General features: G+C 47.6%; 1 protein-coding gene across 5 annotated transcripts in view; it reads right to left on the reverse strand.

The window, feature by feature from the left end:
* The window catches only part of Gcn1 (GCN1 activator of EIF2AK4), a 73558-nt gene that overhangs the window by 2650 nt on the left and 58381 nt on the right, over positions 1–12527 (reverse strand). For all 5 annotated transcript variants that reach the window (XM_008840448.3, XM_029567191.1, XM_008840438.3 and 2 more), the window contains exons 43-56: positions 12172–12289; positions 11853–12068; positions 9513–9677; positions 7623–7784; positions 7265–7357; positions 6845–6988; positions 6479–6748; positions 5864–5977; positions 5213–5443; positions 4417–4610; positions 4173–4287; positions 1466–1562; positions 955–1103; positions 377–484 (exon numbers count right to left, since the gene is read on the reverse strand). In XM_008840448.3, coding sequence (XP_008838670.1) covers positions 377–484; positions 955–1103; positions 1466–1562; positions 4173–4287; positions 4417–4610; positions 5213–5443; positions 5864–5977; positions 6479–6748; positions 6845–6988; positions 7265–7357; positions 7623–7784; positions 9513–9677; positions 11853–12068; positions 12172–12289 — 2176 coding nt within the window. The remainder of the gene's footprint in view (positions 1–376; positions 485–954; positions 1104–1465; positions 1563–4172; positions 4288–4416; positions 4611–5212; positions 5444–5863; positions 5978–6478; positions 6749–6844; positions 6989–7264; positions 7358–7622; positions 7785–9512; positions 9678–11852; positions 12069–12171; positions 12290–12527) is intronic.

Consider the following 12527-nt stretch of genomic DNA (forward strand, 5'->3'; position numbering starts at 1 on the left):
CAAGTTGTTCCTTCACCCTAGCACCATTGCATGCACACCCCATTTTCCCCCAACACACACAAAATAAATATTCTTTAAAAAAAAAAAAAAAAAAGTTTTGGATCCAGCACTGTCCTTAATTTCCCAAAATCAGGGTACCTACAAAGAACATCTCAAAAAGTGGTTCTTGATTTGGGGGTCACGGGGTCTGAAAATCTGCCCAAGTGCTGACTACAGCCTAAGGAAAAAAGCACGTAGAAATGCTCTGCTCTCTATTCCTAAGAGTCCAGAAAGCTCTTGGAGACCATCCATGGAAAACTTGACTCCAAGTAGTTGAGGGCAAATTTCCAGTGTACTTTGGTCCTTCTCATGAGCCAGGATCCCTGTCCCCACTCACCTTAATGAACAGGCTGGAGAGTCTGGGTGGCAACTGTCCACCTCCTGTTTCAATGTGATACTTCATAAGGAAGCCCATGCCCCGGACCCCACTCACTGCAATGGGGATCTATAGAGAAAGAAAGAGCTAAACAGGATGGAGGCAGCCCACTCTTAACTCGGAACAGCAGAGCCAGATGAGACTCCTTCCCCAGGGAACTCCAGACCCTCTACCACCCATCTTGTCCTGTATTAGCCCACACCAAAGGTTCTTCCACAGTGCTCAGTTAGGCAGATGCTCAGCAGCTGTGCAGAACAAAGTCACTGGTTCCAGGAACAGGGATCAGAGACCTGCCTAAAAGGGCAGAGATACTACCCCCTAGTCTCTCCAAAGTCTTCTCTGTTTAGATCATGAAACTGGAGACCAAAGGGATGAAGCACTGCTCCCGCTAACCCAGCAAGTTACCAGCCATGGTAAAACTAGAGCCCAGAATGGAAACACCCAGTTGGAATGTTCCCTGTATGGGCCTAGCAAGGTAATGGCCACATATGTCTGGCTAGGGGAGGATGACTGGACTGGCTGCCCAAAAAAAACCTTACCCTGTCTGCCACGGCATTGCTGAGGATCATATCCTGAACCTCATTACTGTATCTGCCTGTACAAAGTCTACCAGGAGCCACATTCACAGCTACAGACAGCGCCAGGCTCCGGCCATGCCGAACCATCCAATCAACGCCGGACACATCCGCTGGGTAGAAGGAAATTAACTGTGAGAATTTGTGCTTTGTAGCACACTCCCACCCTAAAATCCAGGGATCTATCCTCCCACCAGGATCAGACTCAAGGCAGAGGGGAAACACCAGGCTATGGTGTGTATTGGCTCCTTGCTTTCATAGCAGATGTTCCCCAAAAGTGGCAGAGTGATTGCTCACAACTGCCCCTGGCTTGTGGCTATGTTCTTAGAGTGGCAACACTCAGGGCTACAGAAGCACTGGAAACTCCAGTGTGCTTTAGCAGCCGGACTCCTAAGGAACAGGAAGGGAGACAAGTGTCCACGGTATCTCCCCTGGGGCCACGTTCCAGAAGGGTGCTGCCTGTGTAGAGACCTACCCAGCAAACACTGCTGAAGGACAGTGCTGAGCTCCTCTTCCATCAAATAGGCACACAGCTCCCCAAGGCACCCAGCCGAGGAGATCCGAGTGTTGTCCTGACAGAGCAGAGAAGGCAGTGACAAGGGGTGCAACCAATACCATCAGGTCCCCAGGGATGAGGTCAAGAAGCACTATGGAGCCAGGAGGGAGGGCAGGGACTGGGGACGGGGGGGGGGGCAGGACATACCAGCTCAGGAACTCTCAAGCCAGCCTCACTACAGGCACCCGAGTTCCCAGCACCAGACTGGGACTGCCACTCACTGCAACTGCTACTTGGTGGGGAGTTAAATATTGCACACCCAGCACTTCACTTAATTATAGAAAACTCCAGCATGTGTGCATATGGTAATCATCATCACAATAGCAATAATAACTGTATTTACATAGCACCTTTCTTCTCAGGAAGTCTGAATGCTTTACATTTAGTGTCTCGGTTACTGTCAACAGCCCCATGAGACAGAAAGGGTACAGCTGGGAAAGACCCCAGCACAGACAGGGGAACCACCTGCCCACAGCCACCTGCAAAGACAGCTAGAAAATCAGAATTGAATGAATCTCCCCCACTAGTCTTATGTCCAAATGACTCCCGGTTGTCTCTGCCATGTTCGTGCCCCACTGCCACCTAAATGATTGGGGTTTGTTTGAGACAGTCAAGCTAAAGCCATCAACCAACACAAGGAAGATGGAGAAAGATATGCCATCGTGCCCCATACCTCAACTTTTTTTTTCAGCCCTGGGGAGAGAACCCATTCCACTGAGCAACATCCACAACCCTAAAGCAAGTATTTTCTGTCAAAATCAAGGACAGCTCCCTGTTTGCCCCATGGCCAGATTATTTCAAATACCAACAAAGGGGATTCTAAATTATGTGTTGTTTTATTAGTAGGTTCCAATTGACTGTGTTCCTTTAAACCAACTAGCCACCAAAGACTTAATGTCCTACAAAAAAGCTAATACCAGGGCTGGAGAGATGGATCAGAGGTTAAGAACACTGACTGTTCTTGCAGAAGACCCGGGTTTGAATCCAAGCACCCACATGGCAGCTAACAACTGTCTGTAGCTCCAGTTCCAAGGGATCTGACAGCCTCTTCTGTCCTCTGCAGGCATTGCAGGACACAGGCACACTTACCTACATGCAGGCATAACACTCATACACATAAAAATACTAAATAAAATTTAAAAAAAAAAGCTAATGCCAGGGTGCTCCCTGACTGCCATCTTCAATCTAAGCACAAGTTCTGAGGATGGACTACCACCAGTTTGAGCCTCTGAGCTCTAAGTAGAAGCCCAGGTGCCAGGCAAGGCTTAAAATAGCTCGGACACCCACTTTCTCCAATGTGAGCTATCTTTAAGTTCTGCTGTGGTAAAACAGAAATTTGTTTAAGCTCTAACTTTTGTTTGCACTGTGCATGACCCTGTAAAGGCCCTAGTAGACTATGACCAAAAAGAATAGGTACTTCCACATGTACCCACGGGGAAGCAGGGGCTGTAGGTAGAGAACAGGAGGTTCAGGATCAGAATCAAACCTCTGGAGCATAAGCACAGGAGCAGCAGTATAGGCCCTGGGTATGTACACAGAGTAAAACATAAAACCACAAGAACTAGGTCTGGTAGCTCACACCTGTAGTACCAGTACTAGAGAAGAAGAGGCAGGAAGATCAAAAGTTGGAGACCAGTTAGCTCTAGGTTCAGTGAGAAACCCTGTCAAATAATTAGGTAGAGAAGCAATTGAAGAAGACATCCTGATGTCAACCTCTAGCCTCCAAGTACCCAAATAGGTAATTCCCATATAACACATACACACACACGCATGCACGCACACATACACACAGAGACACCAACAAACACATGTACCCTCTTTCTTGAGATCAGCCCTACAAATATTATAAATGAGCCTACAAATGAGGCTGCCATAACAGAGGTCTGTCTGTGGAAGGGAAAAAAGAAATTTCTTAGCCAAAGACTCACCAACCCCGTAGATCTGTCACAGTACAAGGCAGCCAAGGGGGGGGGGTTTAACAAATGCTTCCAGAATTGGAAGGGATGATGGACTTGGACACAACCAGTAGTTGCAGGGCTCAGATGCTGGTTTTGACTCTACAACTTGGTAAGAGTGTAGCCATGAGAAGTCTTGCCTTCTAAAACCGCTGAGACCTTCACATGGACATGTACCAGAAATAATCTATCCCACTAGACAGTATGTTTCCTGAGGGCACTGACTATGTGGCCTCACATAGCTGGGGGAGGCCCTCAACTCTGCAAATGTTTCCTGGACCAGTCTTTGTTGTATAAAGGGGGCTATGAAGAGCAAAGAGGTAAGCAACTGGTGAAAGATCTGGTACTTTGGTAATATCAGTTGCCTTCTCCATGAAACAGACTCATTAGGCTTAGGGTGTATGTAGCTCAGTGGTAGAGCACATGCTTGGCATGCACAAGGCCCTGGTTTGATCCCCAGTACAGTTAAAACAATAAAATCCCCAGAATCACCAACATCAATAATACTTTCTGAATTTCTCACAGTCCGAGCAACCTTGGTAAGTACAGGAATGAGCACTCCTGGTCAGCTGGCAGCTGAATCAAGTTCACCTAACATGATGTGAAGAAGACAATCAAAGATGATGGGACACAGTAGAGCTCCCAGTCCAGCCATCTACCCACAGCCATACCTCATCATGTCCCAGCATGCTCAGCAGGAGTGAGACGATGTTTTTCCGGATTGCGGCATCCACTTTGGCACCTGCACCTTGAATCACAAACCTCAGGGCCTGCAGCATGGTGTCTCTACAGAACCAATGCATGCCTTAGTCCCAGGTCCCTCGACAACACTGCCTTCCACCTGCACAGGCGTGACCTGGAGGAACTGCCTGGCCTCCTGGAGGCTTATGGCATGCACGCAAGGCAGCAACTCACCTGACACCTGGGTCCTCCATGACACGGATTCCATTAAGCAGCTCTGTGAAGAGGGGATCCACCTTGATGTGGATGGAAATAAGTTTCCCTAATGCATCAGCAGCCTTTAAGCGTACACCCCTATTGGAGTCCTGCAGGGCTTTGGTGAAGGTGGTCTGAAGCTGCGGCAGGAAGGGCTTCAGAGCAATTCCAACCTGTGAGAGAAAGCCAATACCCAAAATCACCATTGTGGTGGCTCCCAAGGTCATGGTGCAATGGCAGTATGAATGCAAACAATCAACCTCAAACAACCATGAGCTAGCCAAGCTCTCACACATAGGCAAGGGATAGCCATCTCATGCAGCTAAGAGCCAAGAACATACAGGTTTTGCTTGTCCACATCCATTTTCAGCATCCTTTGTCACACAGAGAATAGAGGCGATGGTGGCAGCAGTAGCAGCCATCAGCAGAGAGCTGATGCAACCCTGGCCGGAATAGGCTTTAGCTCAGTGGAGTCCAATTCACAAAGACAAGCAACTGAAACTCTCTCTGAATCAATTCAGTAGTAAGGCAGGCAGTGTTATGGGTCTCACAGGTGAGGAAGCAGGCTTAAAGGTTACATGGTTTTCTTAAGATCCTTTGCTCACGGAGCTACAAGCAAACGGCTAGGCACTGAACCATAGTATAGTGTGTCTAGAGTCCAATTCCCCCTGCTTCACAGTTTTGCCATAATAGTTTTTGCCTTACTGCCATAGGACATCTCAACTGTTCTCCAGGATCTAAATGGACAAATGGAACAAGCTCGTAAGTCATTTACCTTGGCCAGCAAAAGGCTGAGTGTCTCCAGCAGAGCTGCTTTCACATTCCAGCTGAACCTGTCCCCAAGGATGCGAATCAGAGGGCCAGTGATGCTGACCACAGAGGGCCTCAGGGCATCAGCTGATGTCAGGCGGATCACCAAACCCAAGGCCTTGGCTGCTTCCTCTTTCTGCTCAGGACTGCCAGTGAGGACTCCTTCCCGCAACACTGGAAGGATGGAGGTTACCCCCTGACAAGAGAACCATAGCTGACAGTCCAGTCTCAAAGGCTCCATGTGTTTCCACTCAAAGCAAGGTACTCCCAACACCCTTCTCTCTCCAACTCCATGGGAAGTAATGCAGCGGGCTGAATTAGGGTCGCAGCCAAGAGGGTGTAACCTGACTGGAAGACAAGGGTCACAAAAGGCTGATAACAGAGATAACATGCACAGCTACCTCCTCTGTGACCCATTAGCTCTGACTGAGAGGTGGCCTACACAGCTTAAACCAAGGGCAGCCTGAACCTAGTCCCTAAGAAGCCACCTTAGAAGAAGCACGCAGTCTGTGAAGGTGCTCCAGAGTACACAGCATAACAGACGGAACCACTGCTGCTCCAGCTGCAGTCCCCGAGTTATATGCCCCAGCACCCAGCACCACCAAGCCCCGCTCACCTTCTTTGGAAGGCAGAAGCCTGGCACATGCTCGCCTTTGCTCTCATTGCCTATGAACCGGATTTCCTTGTGCAGTTCTTCAATCAATGCCAGCTGGTTACCAGCATCCAGTTTCTGTGGGAATTAGGGGAAAGCAGTGATATAGCATGTATGTTTCCTCTTAAGACATCAGTCTGGGAGGGAGAAAAACAAATTAGCCACAAGTATATCAGTGCTGAAGCTGAGGAACAGGTAAATGACAGATTCCTGTCAGAACTTAGAAATATCTGGAATTTTTAAGCCAGGTGTGGTGGTGCATGCCTTTAATCCCTGCACCTGGGAGGCAGAGGCAGCAGGATCTCTGTGAATTCTAGGCCAGCTGGGGCTACCAGGAGACCATACCCTGTCTCAAGAAGACCAAAAAAAAAAAAAAAATCTGGAAATTTAAACCTGCATGGTGATACACACCTACAGTCTCAAGCACTTAAAAGGCTGAGGTAAGAAATTTGCTTAAACCTAGTTAACCATAACAAGCCCCAACTCAAAAGTAAACAAAACTCCAAATAACAGGGAAAAAATACCTTGAATATTCTGCAATCAAAAGGTTGTTGTGGGGTCAGTGGTCCCCCTCCTCACCTTGGTGATGGCATTTAGGGCATCCCAGCTTTCATCTAAAACCACAGGGCTGGAGTCATTGAAGAGGCGGATTAAGCCGGAGACCAGGCTCCGAAGGTGGCTGGTGTAATCAGCCTTGGACCGTGAGCAGTAGATGTTGAGGATGATAGCAGCAGCCTGCCTCATGCCCACCTCAGGGCTGCGAGTGGCTTCCAATAGATCCTCAATGATGATCCGGTGCCCAGTGTCATCCTCTACTGAGAGAATCACAGCCTGACAATTGGCCATCTCCTGAAAACCACAGGGGACAAGTGTGCTGAGCACAGAGTCTCAGAGCAAGGTAGGATGGCCGTTAGAAAGCTTCAGGAGTGATCACACTCCTCTTACCAGCTGCTCATCTGGTGTCCCAAGCTTCTCCTTCAGGGCCAACATGACTGCTGGGAGGATCACACCAAGATGACGAGTCAGAGCATCACCTGCCACAGACGAAAGGAAAGCCAGCACCCGGGTATTGACAGGTGGTGTCGTCAGCTGGTGGAATACAAACAATACCAACTTGATGAAGGACTGCACCTGCTTAGTACCAGGCCTAGAGCTGGGTTCTGGGAAAAAGGTGAGCAAGGGAGTCCACTCCTCCTGCTGAGATGCCTGTTCCAACACAGCTTGAAGGGCAAGGGGGGCATCCAGACTAAACTGTATCCACCCCACATGGTCCCCAACATCTGTGTTGAGAAGTGGTATTCACAGAAGACCCAGGAATAAAAGTGGTTTTGGGGCTTGGGGTAGTCACCGTATGTTGGGACTTACCTTGGGCACGAGGTAGGGCAGCACCACACGACTCTTTATAGCCATAACTTGCTTCAGACCATCTAAGGCAAATTCTGACACTGCCTCATCATCCTGCAGAGGGACATTAGGGACAACCCCAAGGAGCCAGCCATGCCACATGTCTGCTGTCTGAACTAGTTACAGCCACCTGCCTCTTCCACTTACCTCTTTGCCTCCCACATTTACTTACTAAGGACAAGCATAAAACCAAATCAGATCTTGCTGCACCCACTCCAAGGGGCCCAAATTCCCAGTCTTGGCAGAGTCATCCCCCTGCATTTTCCAACTATGAAGACAGTAAAAGTCACACTGGTAGGTGTATAGAAGATCCACTTACCAGCTGCTTCAGTAAAAATGGGAGGATGTCCTCCAAAGCCTGATGACCAATGGTGGAGTGCAGTTGCTCGAAGGTCTTGGCTGCTGCCTCTCGGACTTCCTCTAATGGGTCACACAAAGCCTTCCTTGCTGTGGGCACCAGGGACTCAGAGAAGTACAGCACCTAGAACAGTGCAAGCACAGGTACAGCAGTGCAGAAAGGGCCCCGGGGAACAGAATCAAGCAAGGGGAACAGACTGGGGGTTCTACCTCAGCCAACACAACTCCCTCTGCTGGACTGTTCTAGTAACTCTTACCATGGAAATACTGAAGTACAAAAAAAGTAGAGAACGCCTGATGCAGCCCGTGCATCCCTCACCTAGACTTAAGAGCTCAACCCAATCCAGTTGTCAGCTACTTCCTGTCTTCTACAGGGACTCTAACCTCCTTCCATGGCAAGGCCTGCAGGATCTGAACTCCTGTCCCCCCGGACTGTTTTGTTCATCTCTTGAAAAGCTAAGTCCTTCAAGCCTCAACTCCAAACCCATACAACTTCCTTTTCTATGCAACAGGCCCAATGATGGCTGTTCCCTGGGTAACCAGTTCCACCACAGCAAAGCTCACTCTGAATCCAGTGATCAGCTGATGTGCCAGCCTTGCCACTTGATCGTGGGCACCTTGCAGACATGACTAAAATACAGGAGGACTCAGTATACTCAATTATTCACAACTCTTTGGAGTGACAGTATTTCTTTTGAGTCCTTGTGAAATGCAGTTATAAAAACCACATATAAAGCTGGGAGTGGTGGTACACACCTTTAATCCCAGCACTGGGATCTCTGTGAATTCCAAGCCAGCCTGGTTTACATTGTGAGTTCCAGGCCAGCTGGGCCTACATGGAGACCCCCATCTCAAAAAACCAAAAAAACCAAAAAAACCCAAAAACCCCAAAACCCAAAACCTACACTGATATACACACAGAAGGAGAGGGATCCAGTAAACCAGATTAACATGCTTAGGCTAAGCAACTGGTCGCTGGTTACATTTCTAAATGGGCATCCATTTACTTGCATCCATATTGTCATCCAACTTGAAAGCCCAGTGTACTCTCAATCTGCTCCCTAGGAGTGGTTCAAGGATCAATAACCTTTGAAAATAAGGTCAAGCCTTAGCAATCAAGTGCTCTAAAGCCCTTGAATGTTGCTACTATGGAAAAAGAACTAATTTCAGACAACATATTTCTGCCTACTGAGTATTTAAACTCTAGCTGTCTTTTCTTAAGAGACAGGACACCCCCCTGCTCCTGCCACCCTCTGCCACTGTTTGGTACATGTCTCTTGCTCATTTATTTATTTATTTATTTATTTATCTATCTATTTATTTATTTTTATGTGTATGAGTGTTATGCCTGCATGTAGATAAGTGCACCCATGTTGTGCAATGCCCTCGGAGGTCAGAAGAGGCTGTTGGATCCCCTGGAATAGAGTTACAGGCAGTTGTTAGCTGCCAGCTGGGTGCTGGGATTCAAACCCGGGTCTTCTGCAAGAACAGTCAGTGATCTTAACTGCTGAGCCATGTCTCCAGCCCCGTCCCTTTCTCTTTTAATGTAACTAGTAAAGTGATACAAAAGGGTTACTCATATACAGAAACCTCAAGAGTAGTGAGAATTCTCTTTAGTCTTCAAAGGCCACTTGAGGAGCCCTCCAGATAACTTGGTTTTTAGCTCACAAAACTGATAGGAGAACCAAGAAGGAAATAGTCTGCCATGGTGGGACAGTGCCCTGCTGGCAACAGCATCTCCAGGAAAAGACTGGTGTATCCTCAAGAGCTTGGCTCCTGTGACCTCCCTCCCACAGCCCTCTGATCAGTCAGCTGGGCTGCCTGGGCTGCAGGGCCCTGTAAAGATACTCACAGCGTCCCGGCTGGTGGACTTCATGATCTCACTCAGGCCAATACACACACCCTGCCTCTCATCACTCTTCTGAGACCTCAGGCCCTCCTCGAGGATGGGAATGATCTCGGGGAGGATTTTCTCCCCTAGCTTCCTGACGAGATCTCCTAATGTCCTCGCTGCAATCTGTCAACAGAGATAAAGCCAGCATGTCATATCCCTGCAAATCTCAGGGAACCCAGAGAGCAACACCAGAATGAGGGCTCTGAAAGCTCAGAGGTTTTACCTGAGTTATTAATTTCCCAGGGTTAACATACTAAAAAGAAAACTACTGCTGGCATCATGGCACATGCCTGTAATTCCAGTACTTGAGAGGCTAAGGCAGGAGGACTGCCATGTGATCACGGCTGGCTTGAGACAGAGACTCTATTTTATTTTATTTTTTTGTTTTTTTGAGACAGGGTCTCCCTGTAGCCCCAGCTGCCCTAGAACTCACTATGCAGACCAGGCTGGCCTTGAACTCACAGAGATCTGCCTGCCTCTGCCTCCTGAGTGCTGGGACTACAGGCATGTACCACCACACCTGGCTGAGACCATCTTAAACAAAATAAAGCAAACTAAAACAGTCCTATCTTTGGGCCGTTATGGTAGGCACCAGGTATGGTGGCCCAAGCCTGTAATGCTAGCATTAGGGATGCTGAGGAAGGAAGATTATGAGTTTGAGGCTAGTCTCCATAAGCTTTGTCTCAAAATATATACATACATACATATAAAATACATACATACTTGCATATACATACAAAACATAAATACATACACATAAAATATATAAAAACATACACATAAAAGACATGCATACTTACATACACACAAATACATACACATATAAAACTAGCTCATACAACTACACAGCATAAAGCAAGAGCCAACACATGGGACATGAATTCATCACAGGATACAGGACTAAGGCCAATTTTCCTGGATCACTGAACACTTATCCCTGTGCTCTAATTCACAAGGAGCTGAATTTGGAACAAATGCTAAGGAAAAAGAATAATTTCTTCTTGGAGGCTTCATACAAATCCTTTAAAGCTAAAGACACTATTTGCTTGCCAAGGCCAGGCACTGGAAGTGGGCCAAAGGGGACTGGCAGACTGTGTACCTCCTCCCAACTACCATACCCACCTCTCTCCACTCAGTCACTAGCCTTATCTCATGCCATGCCTGCTCCTCCCTGGTGTATCACTCCAGCTACAGGGGCCTTGCTCAACCTCGACCATGTGCCACAGTCTTGTCTACCACGGCAGCCTTTGCATACCCCAACCTTGCACGTAAAGCACTACTGCCTCTCTGGATTTGTTTCATTTTTCCCACCTCATGAGCTGGACAATGCTTCTTTACCTTTCATCTTCAAACATTTTAGAAATTTTTTACTCATGGGTCTAGAGAGATGGCTCAGCGGTTAAGAGCATTAGCTGCTCTTGCAAAGGACCAGGTTCAATTCCAGCACCTACATGGCAGCTAATAACAATCTGTAATTCCAGTTCCAGGGGAATTTGACACCCTTTTATGACCTCCATGAGCACTGCATGACGTGGGTGCCCTTATATACATGCAGGCAATACATTCATAAACATAGATTAAAAATAATTATTTTTTTTAAAACCTAAAAATTCTTACACACACACACATTTTTTAAAGTGTATGACTGTAAGTGCACCACGTGCAATGCCCATGGACATCAGAAAGGGGCATTAGATCCCCTAGAACTGGAGTCATATTTGGGTGCTGGGAACCAAACCTGGGTCCTCTGCAAGAACAGCCAGAGCTCTTAAACACTGAGCCATCTCACCAGTTCCAACATTGTGATTATGCATCTTATTAGCCAGGATAGAAAAGGAGGCTGCATTTCTCTTCCATTGTGTCCCTAGACACTAGGCCTCAGCTTGGTACACAGTAAATATTTTGCTGAATGACTAAATAAGTAAACGTTCTTTTTTTTTTTTTTTTTTTTTTTTTTTTTTTTTAAAAAAAAAAAAAAAAAAAAAAAAAAAAAGAGGACGATAAATCTTTCACTGTGATATATCAAAATAAACATTTAGTTTTTTTCAGACAGGGTCTTCCTGTAGCCCCAGCTGTCCTGGAACTCACTGTGTAGACCAAGCTGGCCTTGAACTCACAGAGATCCATCTGCCTCTGCCTCCCAAGTGCTGGGATTAAAGGCATGTGCCATCACACCTGGCAGTAAATGTTCTTTTGTTACAAAGGAGACACCCGAGCATCTCAGGCTCTACAGATACAGCTTTCTGGGCTCTGAAAGGAGAACTAGGGTTGAGACTCAGCAAGGTCTCTCAAACTCACCGTTCTCTTATCTGCACACGTGCTGGCCAGGAAACCCAGCAGGAGGCCAAAGAGAGTAGGCAGGATCTCACGCAGGGTGCGGGGGGTGTTGGAGACAACAATCTTCCACACATGCAGTGAGGCCTGCCGCACCACCAGCTGCGTGTCTGAGCGGCCCATGTAAAGCCCTGCCAGAACCCGGTTCCGCCGATCAACCCCCAGGGCAGTGATGATTGCCTATAGCCCACAGAAGAGGACAGAAAAGAGAGGGTGGTGAACCTCTGGAGTATATACTCCACTGCAATCAGTGTAGGGAGAAAAACCAATGCCAGATGCCCACCTTGTTAGATTGAGCAGTTCCAAAGTTATCATCCTCAGAGGCAGTTTCTGTGGTCATTTTCCCAGTGACCCCAGAGATGTGGAACAGGAGATCCCCAAGGAGCTGAACAGAGCTGAATCTGAGAAGGAGGCCAAGAGGAGAGTCATGCAGTCTCAAGGGACAGTCTTAGGGTACCCCAAATATCTCAGCATGGGAAAAACTAAAAGCAAGTTTCCTTTGTTTATACTTCCCTACATATTTTCTTCTTTTAAAACTATTTTACATTATGCCAGGCGTGGTGGCGCATGCCTGTAGTCCCAGCACTCGGGAGGCAGAGGCAGGTGGATCTCTGTGAGTTCAAGGCCAGCCTGGTCTCC

This window comes from Nannospalax galili, unplaced genomic scaffold (assembly GCF_000622305.1).
Source record: "Nannospalax galili isolate Female #2095 unplaced genomic scaffold, S.galili_v1.0 scaffold911, whole genome shotgun sequence".
Lineage (NCBI taxonomy): Eukaryota > Metazoa > Chordata > Mammalia > Rodentia > Spalacidae > Nannospalax > Nannospalax galili.